Below are 19,435 nucleotides of genomic sequence, written 5' to 3'. Positions count from 1 at the left end.
GCATCCGGATGGCAGGTACGCGAAAAACGGTTATTTAACCACAAAAAAAAAAAAAGGGCTGGGGAAGGGGAGGGGGATGAGGATGCGGCAGAGCCCGCCCCATCCTGCTCCGCGGGGCGATGGGACGTGGGTCACCCCAGGCTTTGCCATCAAACACGGTCTGGAACTCTCCGCCTGGGGGGTTTGGGGTCCCACCAGCCCCAGGGGGAGGTCAGCGTCCCCACGCAGAGCTCCGGTGGGATTCAGTTCCCTTCCCCAGCAGCCTCCCCAAAGCGGGGTGGGCTCAGCCGGGTTATTCTTCCGAACTCGTTTTATCAGACCGCTTCACACCCTTGCGTGCGGAGAGAGCCGAAACCAGCAGATTACAGCCCAAATCACGCACCCGAGTGAGATCAAACCGTTTTATCTCGGGGCTTCCTGTTGCCACGACACAGTGGCTGGTGCCGCGGTTTGCAACCCGGGTGGGAGGCTGTTACCCACCCTCGGCTCATGGGAATAACCCGAGCAACACCCAAGTGCAGCAGGGAAGAAGGCACGGGAATGCCATGCCACACTCCGCTCCACCTGGCCTTTTAGCTCGTTACTATAAAGGTTTAATTAGGGTTTATAACCCTCATGCCTACGTTTGCTCGCTAGCCTGAGCAGCGGTGGGAATTTCTTCCCCACTTTCCGAGCCGCTCCCAGCCACCGACTTCAACGCTTTGTTTTTCAGGGAACCTCCGGCGCTTCCCTCGTCCCCGAACATTAATAGAGAAGCAAGAGAAAAAAAATAAAGCAGGCAGGCAGCTTCCCCCCAGCCCTCGGCCGCCAGCTCCGCATTGTGCTGTGAACAAAGCCGCTTTCTAAGCGGAGCACTCGGCAGCCTCCGACCGAGAACCCGCTTTAGCACCAAGGAAAATAGAAATAGCGTGCCAAGGCAGAAGGCAGGGAGGCCCTGGCTGCTCCCGCGGTTGCAGGCAGCAGCGAAAGCTGCAGGGGTTGATCAGCAAGGGAATACTCGGTGTAACGCTGCAGGCGCTTTGCTGCCTGGGTCAGAGCATTTAAGCTGATGAATTTTTTCCATCGCCGAGCGTGGTGCCATGAAAAGTCGCTTCTCTGAACCCGCCTTTCCCACGTCTCACACCGTTATAACCTTAAGCGCGTTGTCTGACAGCGTTTAACCCCCTCTTCTTTCTTCCTTCCTGCCAGGAGAGGAAAGGAGTTCAATTTCACATCGCCGTTCTGCTGAGCAGAGCCAAAAGGATTAACCAGAAAAAAAAAAAGAGATACAAGTTCCTCAGACCCCACTTTTTCTACGACCTGCCCAACCAAGCCACCTACTTTCAAGCCCAAAATAGGAAGGGGCTGAAGCTGAACTTCCTGCTCCCTTTCGTGGCCATTTCCTCTTTTTTTTAAAAAAAAAAAAAAAAGAAAGAAAACCCTGCTCTCTGCAGCACGTGAAAGGCAACGTTTGTAAATGAGATCTGGAATAGTTTGACAGCAAAGAGCACACCAGCCAGAAAAAAGAGTTATCGAGCCGTCGTACTTCCAGCCTGTGGCAGCCGGGCAGCACAGCGTGCTCGGGGAGAGCCAGCAGCGTGGCTTCTGCGGGCGGCAGCGACAGGCGCTCCTCCCGTACCCGTCCCTCCGCAACTGGTTTCTTCCCTGTGCTCAAAGCTGAATTTATCAACCCAGGAGTTCCTGGGGAAGGGGGAGGCCGGGTTACCTACGAGTCACCCCTGGGAACCAACCTCAGCCCTTCGGCAGAAGTTAGGGGGGTTTTTTGTGCCCTAAAGCTCGAGTGAATTTCTCCCCGAGCTGTGCTCAGGCTGTAGCTGGCGGTGGGCAAAGGTGGGAGCAGGCAGGAGCCACGTGCAGTAGGGTCTGGGGGAGGCAATCGCGCCCGCAGAAGAGGAATGGGCTGGATAAAGAGGAAATGGTTACTTGAAACATCTTCATTCTGCTATTTGCTATTGCTCTTTACTGTTTGTAAATAAATCTACGCTGGTACTGTAGACAAGTCCTGTATCCTCTCGCTGTTTACTGCCGAGATCACATATACAGCTTCATTTAACTGTAGGAAAAACAAAATAAAGAACTATGCATGACGTGGATGTCTATCATTTCTCCCACTTCGATTTCTCCATGATGACTGTTCCCCAACCCCGCTCCTCTGTCCGAGAGCTTGGATCAAGGAATATTTTACATTCTTTGCATTCATTCCGCACTCGGTGCTCACATGGATTCCCCCACCGAGATCATCCCGTGGGCCCACGTGCAGCAGCGTGGGACGACCGCCGCCGCCCTCCCGGGTGCCCGGCGGGGTGGAAGCACGGGTGCCACCAGGCTGCCACCAACCGAAAAACCTTCTCGGCCAAAGCACCCTCCTCCCGCCCGGGCGAGATAACGCGCCTACTTGGACCCTTGCAGGGTCAGGCAGCTCCAGCATCGATTGCAATCCAATTACCAGGGAGGTTCACATGAATTCGTTTAAAAGGCAAGACGAACTAGCCCATGCGTTCATGGGAGGCTGTGGTAAAGACTCAAGGCTGGCTGGAGCGGAATTGTCAGGCAGTCAGAGCTCAAGGCAGCTTGGGAAAAGAGTTTCCAGACCATAAATACACTCTTTGCAGCGGCTGGGCAGCGCTGCATGTCAGCCACCCGGCAGACACTCTGGGTAGCCGTTTACGGCACCCACAAGCATCCCTAAAGTATTTCATTCTGGATTTCTAGGCAAGCGTCTTCAAACATCACGTAACAGCAGTCCGGAGCAGTCATTTTCCCATCAGGTTCAAAAGAGGCAGCGAGACTCGTGCTATAAATAAGCGGTAAACTAACCATCTGCCGACGATCCTGACGAACGCCTGGATGCCGGCCGTTTTCCACCCGCGCCAGAACCGGCTGCAGAGAGAGCACCGACAGCCGGGTATGACAGAGCACGAGGAACCTTCCTGTCCCATTAATGACACCCATTTCCCATCGAAGCACTTACTTTCCTTCTCCAGCAAAGCACAAAAGGGGGGGAACGCTCCTGGAAAAATGAAGAATAAACTAGAGAAAAGGCTAAACTGTTTACTCACCATTTTAATACTGCCAACAACTATAACAGATTGAAACTGTACACATGACAAACTGGGAAAAAGAGTCTCAATGCAATGGTTCAGCAAAGGAATGTACGGACTGGTTATGAACGTTACTACAGTAAAAACAATGGCAAACAGGAATTTGGCACCACATATACAAAGTGAAGGCATGCTTGTCAATACCGTTTAGGAGTCTGAACGGAAAAAGGCCATGGTAAACGCAGAACAAGGTGCACCCTTTACAAAATTGCCCACCGGTTTAGACCAAAAATGCACGAGAATAAGTGGTTGACTGAGTAGCTCTGTAGCAGCACGCATTTCCCATCCCGTCGGGAGCTCAGCATTTCATCTCTCCAACCGACGCAGCCCGGGTACGCGGTCACTGCGAAGTTGGCTTTAACGCTTACCAGGCAGAATGAATCTCGATTTGGATAGCGGCATAAACCAGGTTCACCCCTAACCACGAGCTAAAAAGACTCCCTTCTCCTGCTGCAGAAGCTTCTTTCAAAAGCTTTGTGGCAGCAGGATGGTAACAAATTACACATCAGAAAAAGCCGAAGCCATCGCCGTAAGAGCTCTAAGGATCCTTTAAGTAGTTGCAGAAATATTAAATCCTGACCATACCAAGTGTTAAAAACAAAGAGTTCCTGCTAAGAGGAATACTTTCTGCATGATCTGGTCACATGTGCATAGTTAAGTGATTTTTTTTTGTTGTTTTTTTATTTTTAAAACAAGATTCGTTTGCAAATAAAGAAATAAAATTTAGTAAAGTTATAGTTTTCTTGATGGAAAAAACCTTAAAAACAGACTAGTGGTGGCTTGTTAACCAAAGAAAAGAGAGAAAGCTACATATCGAAGGTCTGGAATCCAGCACCTCAACTTCACAACAGCTGTACACATTTGAGATTACGCCATCCAAACGATGCCAGGATGATCTAGTCACACTAACAGTTGTTCCATCTTGACCTAACTTCAACATCCCATATCAAGAAAAAGGTCCCTAATACAGAAGATTGTGCTAAAGAATGCAACGATTCCGCATGCTGTTTTCGTTTCCCTGGTCCTGTTCATGCTCGCAGCTGTCCCCACGAGGCAGCAAAGAGTCTGGTTCTCAAAACGCCACATGATAAAAACTGAAAAGAAAACAGCGAGTGTTAGTGAGGTGCAAGGCAAAGCCAGCCCGAGCTGGTGTGCAACGCTTAAACGCTCCGAGCGGCTCGGCTTTACCTTCTTCCCACGCCCCTTCCTCCTCAATAGAGTCCACATTCCTTTAGGTTGTTTTTAATGATAACATCTGTAACGGCATCAAACACAAACTGCACGTTCTTGGTGTCAGTGGCACAGGTGAAGTGCGTGTAGATCTCCTTGGTGTCTTTTCTCCGGTTCAGATCTTCAAACTGACACTGGATGTAGGCAGCTGCTTCCTCGTACGTGTTGGAGCCTGAAAAAAGATAAGATCCCTTACTTTGGCCAGCAGTTCACAGCAGAGAGATCTTTTAAGTACATATTAAGCTGCTTGCAACCATCTGCCTTATCCAGCTACAAATCCAAATCCACCATTAACCCCTTCTGGTAAATCTGAAGTCTATTCCCAGCTTCTGGTCAGTGACCTTGGAGAAGTCACTCACTCCTGCAACCCGCCGGCTGCTCCCTGCTCCAGCCTCCCCTTCTAGCCATCTCTGGGCGGGAACACTGGCTAGAATAATGCCTCACGCTAGAAAGATGTAGTTGTATCAGAAGAGTGACAAATGACAGGAATAAGGAGGTTTGAAGGAAGGACCGTTTCAAGACTCTAAATGCCTCAAGCAGCGACTCGGTGAAGCATCACGTCCGTGCGGGGCCACGGCAGGGAAGGGCTGCAAAAGAATTGCTGAGAGACAGACACACCAGGGTGGGCAAGTGCCATACCCAGGACATGAATAAGCTTCATAGCCTCTAAAATTGAAGTTAAATGAAACTATTGTCCTAATAACATGTGGAAAATGCGGAGTGACCTTGATTTGCTGGAGTGCAATGCTTTGCTATTCGTCCTCCAGGCCATAAAACACATGGACAAAGGCTGTTCCGAACCACAGACATGCACGACCACATCTCTTCCGAGAAAATGACCTGTCAGCTAACTTGACAGCCCAAAGATGCTACCCAAGAGACAGAGTTAAGAGAATAGGGAAAAAGATAAGCTTTTAAGTCATCTTGGATTGTGTAGGCTTTGACTGACTCATTCCCAGCCCTGGCAGCAAATAAAAACACTGCTTCACGAGCCCGGCCTTACCTGTGTACTCCGGATAGCAGATCGTTAGTGGGCTTTTCTTAATCTTTTCCTCAAACAGGTCTTTCTTGTTCAAGAAGAGAATGATCGATGTGTCTGTAAACCATTTGTTGTTACAAATGCTGTCAAACAGTTTCATACTCTCATGCATCCGGTTCTGAAAAATAAAATGAGAAGGGTGACGCATCACTCTAGAGTTATTAGGGGAAGATGGGGTGGGAGGGACAGGCAGGCTTTACTGCAAAGGCCAGACTAAGGAGTCGAGTGTCACTGACACATCCTCACTGCCACTTCATCAGGAAGAGCACTGGCACAACCCTGAGCAGGGGTCAGGTCACCTCCTCAACCTCTAACTCCCCCAGGATGTGTTTTTACCTCCAGGGAGGTGTTCACACCTAGGGGAACAGGCTGCAGGGACAACTCAAGGCACCTCCCGGTAACCATGGCATGGAGAAAAAAAAATAAATCTCATTTACACATTATGTTTACCAGTTTCTGGGACAAGATACTACAAGCCGCTGCAAGGAAGCGCTCATCTTCACAGCCCCTGAACAACTGTAACAAGGGGAGCAAGCCAGAGACATGCCCACCCCCTCGTAGAATAGGTCTGCACGTGCTTCCACCTCCCTTCTGCAGTGCCATGCAGCCAGGCACTGATAACTCCTCCACAACATACCATTTCCTCGTCCTCGGCCAAGACGAGGTCGTAATCGCTGAGGGCCACACAGAAAATAATTGCTGTCACGCCTTCAAAGCAGTGGATCCACTTCTTCCGCTCCGACCGTTGGCCACCAACATCAAACATCCTGGGAGAGGCAGAAGAACGATCTCAGAAGCTATGGAGACCTCCCTCCCCGGCCACCACACCGTTCGCAGGGGATGGAGGAGGCTCTGCTAAGGACTTTCAAACAAGCAGGGTTTAGGGGAAAACAGGTCCACAGCCTTCCATCAGCAAGGCCAACAGCTCTGAGCCCTCCCTTTCTCAGGAGAGCGCCCACTGGATTTTAAAATTCTTTTCTTTAGAGCAATTTCAGCAGGAGGAACTAGACGTTACCTACATTGCTATCCAGAAGTCTGCTGATTCACCAGGGCATGCTTATTTTGTTCTCTGTCTCCTATTTCCTTAGCAACGATCCATTTGCTTGACTGGACTCCAAACACCTACTCATAGTCAGCTCTTCCAGTTAACTGACACTGCGTCTGACAAAGGATTATCTGGAACATACTACCTGCACGCTACTACTGGGACCCAGAAAAAAATTAACGGGGTTAAGAAACAGTTTCATGTATTATAAAAATAATACATGAGTTTAAAGGCTGCAGAGCTGCTTACAGAATTTCTGTCCATAAAAAAAGATGCAAGTGTCTTGGACAGTTACAACACCCTGCTTACCAAAATATTTCAATGAGAAGCAGGATTGCCCAGGATATTCTGAGGGACTACGACTTAATTAAATCAAGCCAGATACAAGTCAATATCCAAGAGCTATGAAAATCATAAAAATTGATTTGTTATCAGAGCAAACAGGCAGACAAGAGAGAAACTGCCCAGGGTGGGCCAAAAGCAATGCAATTTAACGATGCCAAACAAGGCAGCCAGAAGTGCCGTTCAGCTAACTCCAGTCTTCTATTTAAGGTAAACCGTCCCCGTGGACCACAGGAGGAAAGATGAAAATCTCTGTGAGGATACAGGCTATTTACTTAGCTTGTATCATTTGCCATTACTCTCCGCTGTTAGCGCAGAGACATCTGGAAAGGAACAGCATCCTTGACAACTCGGCTTCGCCGAGCTAATCCAAATTCGAGTCACAGTTATACTAAGGCTACCTCAGCCTCTTATTAATGTCTGAGATTTAACGTCAAGGCTTCTGTCGCGGGAAAGATGGCAGCTTCAGGGTTTAAGATGTATTAATGCTTTCCTTTATGGAGCAAATCCCTCCGAGACGAGACACCTCGTGTCTCAGGCTCTGCACATGATCAATGACTCCAGGCGGGCTTGGGAAGGAGCAATTCGCCTCTTTGCATCAGGGAGGCACGCCTCCGAGTGCTCAGCCATTTCACTTTAGAAGAAGGGTTATAATGATTAAACAGAATATGCCTGCTACCTCCAGCTCACTCTTCCATTAGTCAGACGTGATGATTTTTAAAAGAGCACCGCACACTGCAGCTGGAAATGCTCACCCTAATACATCAGGACAGAAGACAAGTTTTCCCTGGACGAACCAGAAGCCATGTAAATAGCTCGGTGATGCAAAGTGTTTAGGCATTTTTGTTAAAACAGTTCATAAGTTAAGACAGTTCAGAAGCCAAAAAGCTACTGATCTCCCAAAGAAGCGTGCAAACAAATCAGATTTTGTAAGCAACACTTGGATTTTTGCTATAGCTCTTTCAAACTGTTTTCAAACACAAGCTAAAATTAAGCAAACAAATGCTTATTTAAAGGCTCTGAGCAACAAAGACTTGAAAACATTGCCACAGACGAAGGGAACTCGCCCAAGATACAGGCGCTGCGTTTTCCTACATCCACTTTACGGGACACGAGTGCCCACCCCACGGGGCTCCAGGCTGTTTGTGAGGAGCGCACTTGGGATCCAAAGCGAGGATTTTCTAACGAGCAGATGAAGAGCGGGAAGGAGAGCTGAACTGCAGGCTAGCAGCCGCTACAGAGGTTAGAGGGAGCTGGATTAGTGATACGTAAAGGGACACTGCCAAGACCAGGCTCGATACCTGAGCCCTGCTGGGCCTGAATTTAGAAGGCAGAGAGGACAGGCAAGTCCCATCCTCTGCAGTGTCACGCAAAGGCAGCCAGTCCCCAGCACGCTTTCTGCACGCCCCATTCCTGCTCCGCAGCAAGCGTCAGTCAGCACAGTCATCTACAGCTTCCTGGAGAACACCATGCAGCCCAGAGCCGAAAGTGACTGCGGGGAGAGCTCTTATCTCCCGCTTCAAAGGAAGGGGTTAAATTCAAACTCAAAATCCAGGAGTCAGTGTCCTTTTAGTATTTTTTCTTTTTTGGATCCTGTAAACAAGCAGTCAGTACCTGTTCTGCGATCCCAACATAAAAGCAGCTGAAAAGAACAGAAGAAGGCAAATAAAAGTCAAACCGGTATCTCCAGTGAGCAATGCCAGTAGAAAGGGAGCATAACGGAGGCAAGGAGGACAGTTAAAACAGGGCAAGACGTTTTGCAGCGCAGGTGTGGGACCCACCACCACCACCACGCACTGAAGACATCACCGCAGTCCACAGGGACAAGCGCTGCCCTTCACTTACTTGAAGTACAGGTCCTTGAAGGTGAAGTGAGTTTCCACAATGCCCGTAGTTTTAACTCTGGTCCGCAGAACATCCTGCTGAGTCGGAATATAGGTCGGCTGGGATATTCTATCCAAGTCATTTAGGTAACTAAACCAGAAGAGACAAGATGCACTTTTTTTAGTCTGCTGGCTCGCCATGAATCTTTTATAAACTGCAGAAGAAAGTCATCACGGAATTTATTCATCATCTTCGCGTAGTACAGACCTTGAACATGCAGCAAACAGACCCCCTTGGGTCTATCCCAAAGGTTGATTTTGTGGGGTATTTTTTTGTAACCCCTCCCCATATGACCTTGCAGCATGTGCTGGGTAGAGTTCAGCGAGCTGGGGAGTGAAGCCTGATAAGAAGCTAGCACGAGAAGTACTGCTGATGCAGAAGCCATGCCAAGACTGGTATCTCTTGGGGCAATTCAAAGCAGTCAAGGTCTTTCGCATCAAAGCACAAGGCAATAAATCCAGTGGCTCACTTTTTAAGGGCGAGGATATATCAAATGAATGAGGAGGAAAGAATTAAGCGTCAAGAACTGCCCCCAAAACAGGCAGACTCATTCACCTTCTTTAGCAAGAGCAACCTAACACACAACGCATCCAGGTGCCCAACGGCACCGCCGCCAGAAGTCATTTCTCTACAACATCAAGGCAACGCGCCCATCGAGACCCCAACTAATTCCAGCTACAGCAGACTCCCTTTGAAGTTCAGCTCTCGGGCACATAAGTAAGAGGTATACATCATTTCCAGCAGCGTCAGAAATCCCGCTCCAGCCAGCGACACCTCTGAGCTCATTTTTCCTGTTAAGGGGAAGGCGACGGCCTCCTGCTTCCGCAAAGGAGACAAGGAGTGCTCCAGCTCCTTTGGGAAGGGACCGGACCCATCTTTATCAGGAGCAGTTTTTAATCAATACAGTACCATGTAACTGTGACATTTTAGTGGCACAAGGGCTCTACACTGGTGTAATAAACCCTGCCCTCCCAGCCAAACATTATTATGACAGCTCTGTTGTCAGCCAGGGATCACCCCTTCCCATGCATCTGAGAGCTGCGCCAGGCAGCCCAAATTTCTACACGCCTTCGTCACCAAGCGGGCAACGTACTGAGCGACGTCTCCCTCCTCTGTCAGCTTCAGCATCTGCTCTGGCCAGGACTGCCAGCATATTTGCAGAGCGCTGACCTATTTTCCAAACCCCAGAAGAACCCAGCCTACCTGCCAGCCTCCTGCCTGTGCTCGCCCGGCGCCGTGGGGCTTTTCTCAAAGAGCTGGTATCCGCAGGCGGTTTTAGCCCAGAAAGGGCCAACTCCCCTCATTCCTCTTTCATGTTCAGTGGGATGACAGGTTTGTGAACTGCTCTTTGACCAGAGACGCAGCACCCAAACCTCAAGCTTAGGATCGGCTTTAGTTTCAGCTTAGTAAAACAGAATTTGGAAGGTGCTTACCTTCATTCGGCTTCTGTTGAAAAATATTTCTGCCGAGGAAATGACATGCCCGGATTTCCCCCCCCCCTCTTTCCTACCAGTATGAGTTTAGCTGGGACACGGTGGTTCAAAAGCTGATGGAAGTGCTACCTAAGAACTGACCCAGCAACTCCTAAACAGCTTGGCTTTGACACAGGTCACACAGCTGAAGTGATAAATGCACAAGGTGAAGCTGTAAAGCATCTGTTCCTAATTGCCAGCTTTCAGCATCAGAAGTTTGGGCAGTGAAAGTGGTATAATTCCTGGTATAAATCCTACTTAAGGCTTTTTAGGCAGCCAGTGAGGAGTGAACAGAGTCCAGCAACTCCCACCAAATGAATTGCAAAGTGCCACTCAAATGATTGCACATCAATCAGGGGAACAAGGTGTATCAGAATAAGTGGGGCTCTATCTGCAAGCTGCCTTAAAAAGTAAGCTTTGCCAGACTAATTCCAGGGACACCCAAGGGGCAAATCCCATGGAAATGCCTAAGCAGCTGGAAGATCCAGCACAGGGGATTTCTCGGAAGCAGAAGAGCCGCCCAAGCGCGTGTGCATGCAGCCTCCTCCAGCCATCCTCGCCTTGCCGGAGGCAGCTGATGCTGCGGGCAGAGGAAGCAGCTGTGCCCACCCAACAAAACCAGGCTGCAGAGCCCAGCCTGTGCAGACAGCCGCTTGTTTCCCTCTACCACATATAGGTTTAGTAGAACTTGAAAAAAAACCAAAACAAAACTGGAAAAGCACAGTCTGAGACTCGTGGTTTCGAGCGACTCATAGCCCACAGCTTGCCACAGTCTGTCTGAAAGTTTGAAGATGTTCCTCACAAATATTGTTTCGGGAATTGAAAACACACACCTTACTGAATCTTTCTACATCCCACGCAGTTTGAATCCCTTTTCACAGTCTCCTTCGCGACCAGGCTTCCTTCATATGCTGAAGTTGCAACATTCGTTCCCCACCTTGGATCCTTGTTTACAGAGCCAACTATTTCCCATGCTTGAACACCACCTTGCAAATACAAGCTTGCAAAAAGACAGTTTTGTTTTGTTTCCCTTCTTCTTTCACCCTTAAAATGAGGGCTCGAGGACAAAAAAAAAGCTGACCAAAGGGCTAGAGCGTAACTCCTGTTTGTCTTAGTGATGCTCCAAGCCTTCCCAGGACATCCTGTGCCAGGCTGGCACTGGCTCAATACCTGCGTGTGCAAGGATCTGTAGGTCCAGTTCAATCAGAAAACCTGCCAGCTTCAGTGCTGTCCCATCTCGCACTCAGACTGCTCTAAGAAACACTGACCACAGCAGCGGGATGTTCTGAGGTGGACAGCTTTCCGCTGGTGAAGATAACAGAGTTCCCCTCCTCCACACGCTCACATGAACCCTGGAACGGTATTTTCCTAACAATTCAGTCATGTTTCCTTTTAACGCTGGAAAGAATGCTTTCAAGGCCAAAAATGGCTCTGAAAGAGTCACACAAAGCATTTATTATGAACGGCTATCCGCAGCCTGAGCTATGGGAGGGAGGGAAGAAGGGCCTGTCACCATCACGCCCGAAGGCAGAGCAGCAAACAAAAGCCAGCCTTCACCAGGGAGAGGAGGAAAGAGGGCAGAAAGATGGGGGTTTGGTACCCAGGTGGGTCAGTATTTGCAGTCACAGAACACCAAGCTTTCAAGAAACATTATCACAAGCACCTGTGCCAGTCTGAAAACGCAAACAGTATTCTTCCCACATAGGTTGACAGCTCATACAGAATTAATCATCTATAGCCACGTCTTCCCGCAGCAAGAAGAAAACAGGTGAAGACCTGGTGAAACCTATATTTAAGAAACATTTCTTCCACAGAAGTCTGCCTCCTCTCTCCCCTCGTGTGTAGCTGAATTTTGGCAGATTAAGCAGAGCAGAAAACAAGGTAACAGAGCGGGATCTCCAGGAAAAGGGAATGTTGTGCATTACCTTTATCAATTTGACCGCTCATCTGGCCCAGCTAAGACAGACCCACAGATGAAAAAGCTCACTTCAAAAACTTGAGCTGTGATCGCAAGATGGAGCTACTTGAGGGGAATCACAAGAAAGCATCAGGACACAAACGGGAGGACAATGCCCTGCAAGCTAGTGCTTGAAAGCAAAGAGGAGGAAAAAAACCACATAGGAATAATCCAGGTTTTATCCAGCTTCACGTCAGGGAATTCAGGCCAAAACTGCCACGTGGGAACAAGAAAAGATATGGCAGAATAGAGAATGGTTCATTAGAAACTATGCTAATTGCCTGAGAGACTGCAGATAATTACCTAGAGTATCGCCAGACTGGTGTCTGCATGAACTTCAGAAAAAGCAGCAAAACCAGCAACTAAAATATTTTAAAGCATTATCTCCTTGCCAACATTTCCAGGTATCAGATAGAGGTAACCGAAGACATGCAAGACCGCAACACGCCTCAGCATCGACACTGCTGCACCACCAAACAGGTTTTTGTTCTTCGTCGCTATTACACCAAGAATTGTGTACACAGGTCTGAAACGCTTCTCCACGGCATTGACTCGAGATGGGAGCGGTGAGGTACAGAGCCATTTGCTCACGTCATAGGTAAAGAAAATGGGAAGTTGCAATAAGGCAAGTAAAAATACAGATGTTTGAAGTATCACACCGAAAGAGGGTGGTTGCTAGAGGGACATTATCAGATGGTGCCGGAGAAGACGCTGAGCGTTTACACCAGTGCTTGAACATCCACAGTTTAGACCAAGAGTTACTCAACTGTTCTTCAAAAACAAAAAAAAAAAGAAGAAGAAAACATGCAAAACGCTATGATTCCAGGACAGATCATTCGGATTAGTGTCACAAGTGGTTATCTTTGGGAGCTTACCCCCGCCCGTTGCACATGGATTACAACACGCCGTTATTACGCTTGCCTCCTCCCCTCCCACACAGCCTGCCGGGGCAGCTCTCCCACGAGCAGGATTCCTGCCCGCACAAGGGGAGGTGCTCAGCGAGGCAGGAAACAGCAGGAAGAAAAGTTTTCGGAACAATTCGATGTTGCCCTGAAAACCTTGGCTCTCTGCCACAACGCTCTTGCTCACGATGCCACCTAATTTTCACAAGCAATGGCTCGTATCTTACTCTTTTTTTTTTTTTCCCCCCTCCCCATTCTGGGTGTCTCAGCAGAGGCCCCGACGCCTGATGTGAAGCGAGGAGCAGCACCCAGTCAGCCAGAACCAGGCTTGAAACACAGTGTAATACTGAATTTCAGCTGGAAAACCAGTCATCTCAAACGGGGCACATATTTAAAGGCTGCTAACCCTGAAGTTTGAGTCCCGTTTGTAGGAGATATTGAAAGGAGCAGGGAAGTGAAATTCCCCTAAGAGAATTGTGCACAAAAGCTAGTACCTACGTGACCACCACCACAAGAAGGGATTGCAAGAAATCCATCTTTTAAGCATGGACAAGGGGAACTAATCGGGTAACACCAGAAGATAAGGCAGGTCAGGTGCCAGGCGTTGAGCAGAGAAGAGAAAATACTGACTGAATGCTCATTCTGTACACTGGTGAGGCAGGGGTCCTGCAGAGGAAAACAGATTTTTAACTGCCTGATCATGCTCAGCGCTAAAGGAACCCACTTGCAGCGTTTCCTAACTGCTGAGTTGCTTGGCTACCGATTCAAAATACCGCTGCTTTAGCGCAACTTCCTGTGGTCTTAGGACAGGAACCAGAATTCTCTGATGCACTTATCAGAAAAATTCCACGTGGGTCATCATCGGGCTAAAATCTCTCTGCCACGCAGATTTGACACCAGCCCGTGACAGCAATTTGTCACAGTGGCTGTGCCTACACGTACCAGTACCAAAAATTGGACACGAGTGGGTTGCAGATACTTGGCAACAGGAATAGCCCTCCAAAAATCCAGTCTCTGGAAGGCAGTCAGGTCAAATGGGGACCTCCAAGCAGGCTTACACCCTCTCTCCCCAATCTGCTGTTTCTGACCCCTTTCTACCCTGTTTTCTCCAGCCTGTCTTCACTCTCCTTCTCTTTCAAAGCTGACCACCAAGTCCACAAAGCCAAGGTTCCCCATCTTTAGCTTCCTCCTTAAGCTCCACTCAACCACTTAGGCTTTCTGCCCTAGATCCTCTGCTCAAGAAGTCCCTAAGCTTTCCTTCTCTCCTCCGTATCTTCATTAAATTATTCCCTCACTCACTCCCCTCCCCATCTATCATTTTTTCTCCCTTTGAATCTGAAGTTTCCTCCTTGCGTGCTGTAAAGGCACACACAGATCTGAAAAAGCCTCCTCTTGTCAACTCGCTTACCTTGATCTAAACCCATGATAGCCTGCCAAGGTGTTACAAATTTAGCTTGAAAATAAGGAAGAATTTTTCTAAATATGCTCTGCGCAGACAGAGCCTGCAGGCAACTGAGCTGTGACACATCTGAAGTTTCTTTGTAAAACACTTCCAAACTAATTTTTCAAAGGCTTAAAACTTGGCTAAATTGAGACAAGTTTTCAGCTGGACATCAGGAGGCACACTTAACCCCAAAAATCATCCTTTCAGAGTTTCAAATATTTGTTCTAGAGCGACCAAGCACATAACTTTTTAAAAAGGGGAAAAAAAAATAAAAAGGAAAAAAAGCAACAACTGTTTTGCTCATTAAAAGAAATAGCTTCCCCTCCCTGCACTAACCTGCCTCTTGGAAACAGATGAGGCATTTAGTCAAAATTCTCGTTAACCAGCCAGCAGCAGCCTATTTATCTAGTCATAACTTTCCAATTGTTAAGCAATTGCATGCGTTTGAGAAACAGAACAATAAGCAGGTTTATAGCTAGCCTGCAGCGCTGCCCGTGTGATGTCAGGCACAGGAACAGAAGCGCAGTGAGAGCTGTTAAGGAGAACGACTATGTGAATATTGATCCGCCAATATCAGGAGACGCCACTATTGGAAGCTGTTGTTCATCACAAATGTGGTAGTTTAATCAGGAGCTCGGTTTCAGGAGGCATTACTCCTTTCTCTAGGGATAATGAGGGTGACATAGCTGATCACCTGCTGTAACAAGCCATCTTAACACAAGCTGGTAAGTTATTCTTCCACTAAAAACAGATTGGCAAATTCATCTAGGCACAAAGCAAGGAATGTGTTTCTTCCCCCCAATACTGCACACAGGGAAGACAAACAGTAAAACTGACTTTGATGAGCTAAAGCACCACGTCACCTTGTGAGCCCAGCCCCGTGTAAACCAGTGAAACCAGGGTTTCTGTCCGCCCCCTCGGAAGGGGACCCTCACCACCCAAGTACCACATCGTTTTCAGTCACACCAGCCCTTCCTGAACACCGTTCGGTTTGCTGTGAAGAGCCCAGAAGCTGGTAATGGTTTCTTACTATGATGCAGAGTCGTTAAGCTGATATTCTCTCGATCTGCTGAAACAGGCCTGAACCCCAGCATCTCTCCATAACCGCTTAATCACACCAGCTAGCTCGGCAGTCATCACGCCTTCCTCCGCGCTTCCAGCTAATACAAACAACTGACGGGCATCGTCCTGCAGGAAGAGGGGAAATCAAAACGAGTTAGGATCTACACCCATTCATACCTTTACAAATTACAGTGAGGCTTAACCTAGGGCCTGTGGCAACTGCTCTAAGGAATCGTGGTCGCCTCCCTCACGCTGTCCACTCTTCTCCCCCAAATCAAATTATTTTTCTCCTGCAGCCAGAAAGGCAAGTTCTGCTTGGGATCACCACTCCAAAGTAACATGCAGCATTCACGTCAGAAACATGAGATTTCAGTAACCTGGCATAGCGTTGCAAAGGAAAGGTAAGAATGCCAAAGTGCTACTATAGAATTAAACTATAAATAACAGTTTTTAAACTGGAAAACCTCTATTATAGTGTCGTACAGTATGGCAACAAGGAAAAATGCAGTATCGAAGTTTTGCGTGATTATAGGTTTAAAGCTTTTAGGACTTGCCATTTGCTGCAATAGCTGTCAGAAGTAAGGGAGACCAATTTCTTAATAAAGCATTTCATCAGGATATGGGATGGACCGATCAGGATTCGAGTGTTTGCCCTAGAGCACGAAAAATTTCTCTCGGAAGTCTTAGTGCAGAACCTCACTTTTCTACAAGTTAACAAGCAGCAGATTTTGAAAGTGAAAAAACAGGCTGACCTACATCCCATACTGATGTTTATTTCTACAGTGATCAGACCTGCCAGCTTCCTTTCGGGAGATGTAAGAGACCTTTCACTATCCCAGCAAGATCTCAGCTTCAGCCTGTCTCCCCTTAACATCGGCTCCTCTCACCTGAGCCCTAAACCGTACTGCCCCGCACGTACCTAAGCTCGGGCAGGAGTCAAGCCCGTATGCTACTCCAAAGAGTACCTCCCTAGCACAAGCAACGGGTACCTAAATTAACTTAATCAAGGTTTGAACTACCACAACACAGAGGTGGACCTCAGTTACGAGACTTTGCAGGTACAGCATTTATGGGTATGGTGCTATGCTGACAGGTCACTGCTGTGGTTTGAAGCGAGACGGTCGGTATCGTTACCCTGGGTCTTTTCCTAGGAAAGTGTGGCAAGTTGTTTGCCCTTCAGGGTGGATTGGGACACAAGAAAATTCTTGGCACTCGGCTCTTGTTCTGCTTTTGCGAAGCCAGCTAAGCCTGGGCAGGTCAACTGAGAAAGGAACTTGGATTTTAACATCTTCCTCCTTCCAGCTTCATTAGCTGGGTTGAGATCACCACTCGGCTTCGACAAGCACAGAGGAAAGGTGGATGGGAACGCCAGGGAGGATTTGGAGCAACACTGGAGTAACAGCCTAGGTTAACATGCAAGTGAAGATATGCCCTTCAGCCCGGATGCTTTATATCGTAAGTTCAAAACATCTGTGGTTGCATCACAGAGAAACAAGGTAGGTTACTTCACTTACTGTATATTAACCGTAAGCACGAGGAATTAGTGCCAGATAGCAAGTCACAGGCTGTGCAACCACTGCCCTATGCTGATATACGCAATTCCCTTCTCCTACACATTTTCAGGAGCCCCTGACCCCCCTTTTCTGTCTGTGCTTTCCCCACTACCGCAGGGGTCGAGGCTTCCTGACTTCAACTTCTGCCATCTCGAAGGGTTGAATGTGAATGCTAGTAACAGCCCAAGGGATCAGCAGAACTGATGGATGGGGAAAAGCAGGGCCTCAACCCCCCAAAAACCTAAGAGGACAAATACGAGTAGTGAAAATTATTAAGATTTATTTGGCTCAGCTTAGAAAGTAACTGCCATGATGCTGTGAAACACTACTGAGGACTGAAGTCAAGCGATTTAAACAAAACTTAAGAATTTTGTTAAAAATTCAAATGGTTTAAAGGTCTGGGGTTGGTTTATTTTTTTTGAGCATTCAAACTTGTAAAGGTTCTTACCCATAACTTCAGTAAAATACTTAACACCTTGTGCTGGTAATACATTAGCCTGTGAAAGGCCTTTTGCTATTGTATCTTGTAATAAACATATTTCCACTGTGAGTGTCATGGACTGAGTTTCCAGGATTCATTAACACAATTCACAGCACAGACTCAGACTAAGGAAAATAAGTGAAATACTTACTGCTCTGGCAACCTCCCCAAAGTCTATCTTTAGCCTTCCCATGGCTCTTATGATTGCAATGATGGACTGGATAGTATTGCTGTAGACAACCACTTTATATTGTTTGCATTCTTCCTCCGAGTAGCCATCCTCGTGAATAATCCTGGAAGAAAACCAAGCCATCATTCCCAAGCCAAACCAGAAGGGCACAACAGGTTTCTTATTTCATCTTGCACAAAAATGCGGTTTAGATGCCTGCACTCTCACTTACTTCATCTGCTTCACAATGGTGCTTTTCCCAGACTCTCCAGCACCTGAAAAGCACAAAAATAATTCCAGTTAGCAACCACATGACATTTAAAGGAAAAGCAAAATGTACTCTTCCCAGTTCCCACACAGAAGTTGAGGGGCTCTGGAGTAAGATACTTCTTGTGCATTGCTGCTGGTAACAGAGCTCCAGAGCAGCTGTCGCAGCCCCTTGGGAGGGATCGCTGAAGAGCACATCCGCAGGTACGTCCTTCCTGGATTTTATTTACAGATGCTGACACTCATTATGCATTCATCTGCTTAAAAAAAAAACCCGAATCCTAGAATTTCTGAATTTCCAGAGTACACTTCCTGATCACTGAGGCTAACCACCTGGGAGGCAGGTCTGAAAAACTGGGACGAGGATTTATCTAATAGCTTATCTACCATCCCTCTCTTCCAGCTCAGTAACTAGAGTCCAAGGAAGCCCTACAGCTAAACGCATCATCAGCTGCTACCCACCTTACTGAGCTGTGCAAGAGAAAAGCGTTAGCCTTGAATAACCGGGTGGATGTAATCACGGATCCCAGAGTATTTTTACAAGAAACATCTAATTCGGAAGCAATCTTGTGTGATGTACAGTGGCAGGAAAGCGGACCCAGAACAGAGCTGAAAAGCATGCACAAATTGCTCTTGCAGATCAAGGTGAAACGGCTTAAGACATTAAAGCCCAGAAACACATTACTATGTCACAGCAGGAACACCAAAATGGATCTTGGAAGTTCCCTTCCCCACTTAGCACTAAGTCAGCCAAATGTTGCCCATAATCAAACTAATATGTTTTTTCCACCGTGGAAAGACTAGGTGCACTCCCACGATCCATTACTACAGCGTAGTGGTAAGCACACCGGTATCTAGCTCAGGAGTGATACCTCTTAAAAAGCTCCGGCAAAATTCAAAGAAGATACCTGTCTAGACTTGAAGCGGCAGCTGAGGCGTCTGTGAATCACCAGCAGGAACATCAGGGACCAGAGTTCCTGCTCTAACCTTTCAGCTGCCAACACTGGTTCCCACAGCCACCAGACAACTCGGGCATCTTCACCATGGCACACCCATACGCATCCACCCACAGAACACACAAGGCAAATGTTAATTGATTAACAAGCTCTATTCTCTATCATTTCCCACAATACAAGGATTATTATTCTGGGAAACTGAGGATAAAGAGACCCGCAGGTTTAGCTCAGAAATGAGCCTTCGCCCCACAGGTTTAGCTCAGAAATGAGCCTTCGCCCCAGGATGATTTCCAGTTGAAATATCAGACCTGCAAGCTGTGGCACTTGGACATGCCTGCATTGCAAACAGCCTTCCTTCAAAGAAAGGCAGAGAAGCCTGGCTTGCCAAACCTCTGCAGACCTGGGGGGCTGAGTTATCCCTGTGTCTGCAAAACAACAGGTAGTTATTCTGTTTTTTCCACCGCTTTTGCTCTTGAACCACAGAGCACTCACAAACCGCGTCCCCCTCCCACGGGCACAAGGCAGAAACCA

At 47.8% G+C, this 19,435-nt stretch overlaps 1 protein-coding gene across 1 annotated transcript in view; it reads right to left on the bottom strand.

Moving 5' to 3' along the window:
• Positions 1-3,043: 3,043 nt before the first annotated feature.
• GNAI3 (G protein subunit alpha i3) overlaps positions 3,044-19,435 on the bottom strand; it is a 32,107-nt gene continuing 15,715 nt past the window's right edge. The window contains exons 2-9 of the mRNA XM_059831323.1: positions 17,914-17,956; positions 17,664-17,805; positions 15,447-15,604; positions 8,603-8,731; positions 6,008-6,137; positions 5,335-5,488; positions 4,290-4,503; positions 3,044-4,195 (exon numbers count right to left, since the gene is read on the bottom strand). Coding sequence (XP_059687306.1) covers positions 4,313-4,503; positions 5,335-5,488; positions 6,008-6,137; positions 8,603-8,731; positions 15,447-15,604; positions 17,664-17,805; positions 17,914-17,956 — 947 coding nt within the window. The 3' untranslated portion in view covers positions 3,044-4,195; positions 4,290-4,312. The remainder of the gene's footprint in view (positions 4,196-4,289; positions 4,504-5,334; positions 5,489-6,007; positions 6,138-8,602; positions 8,732-15,446; positions 15,605-17,663; positions 17,806-17,913; positions 17,957-19,435) is intronic.

This window comes from Gavia stellata, chromosome 30, assembly GCF_030936135.1.
Source record: "Gavia stellata isolate bGavSte3 chromosome 30, bGavSte3.hap2, whole genome shotgun sequence".
NCBI classification, from domain to species: Eukaryota; Metazoa; Chordata; class Aves; order Gaviiformes; family Gaviidae; genus Gavia; species Gavia stellata.
The sequence above is the reverse complement of the archived record's forward strand: the minus strand, read 5'-3'. Positions and strand labels throughout refer to the sequence as shown.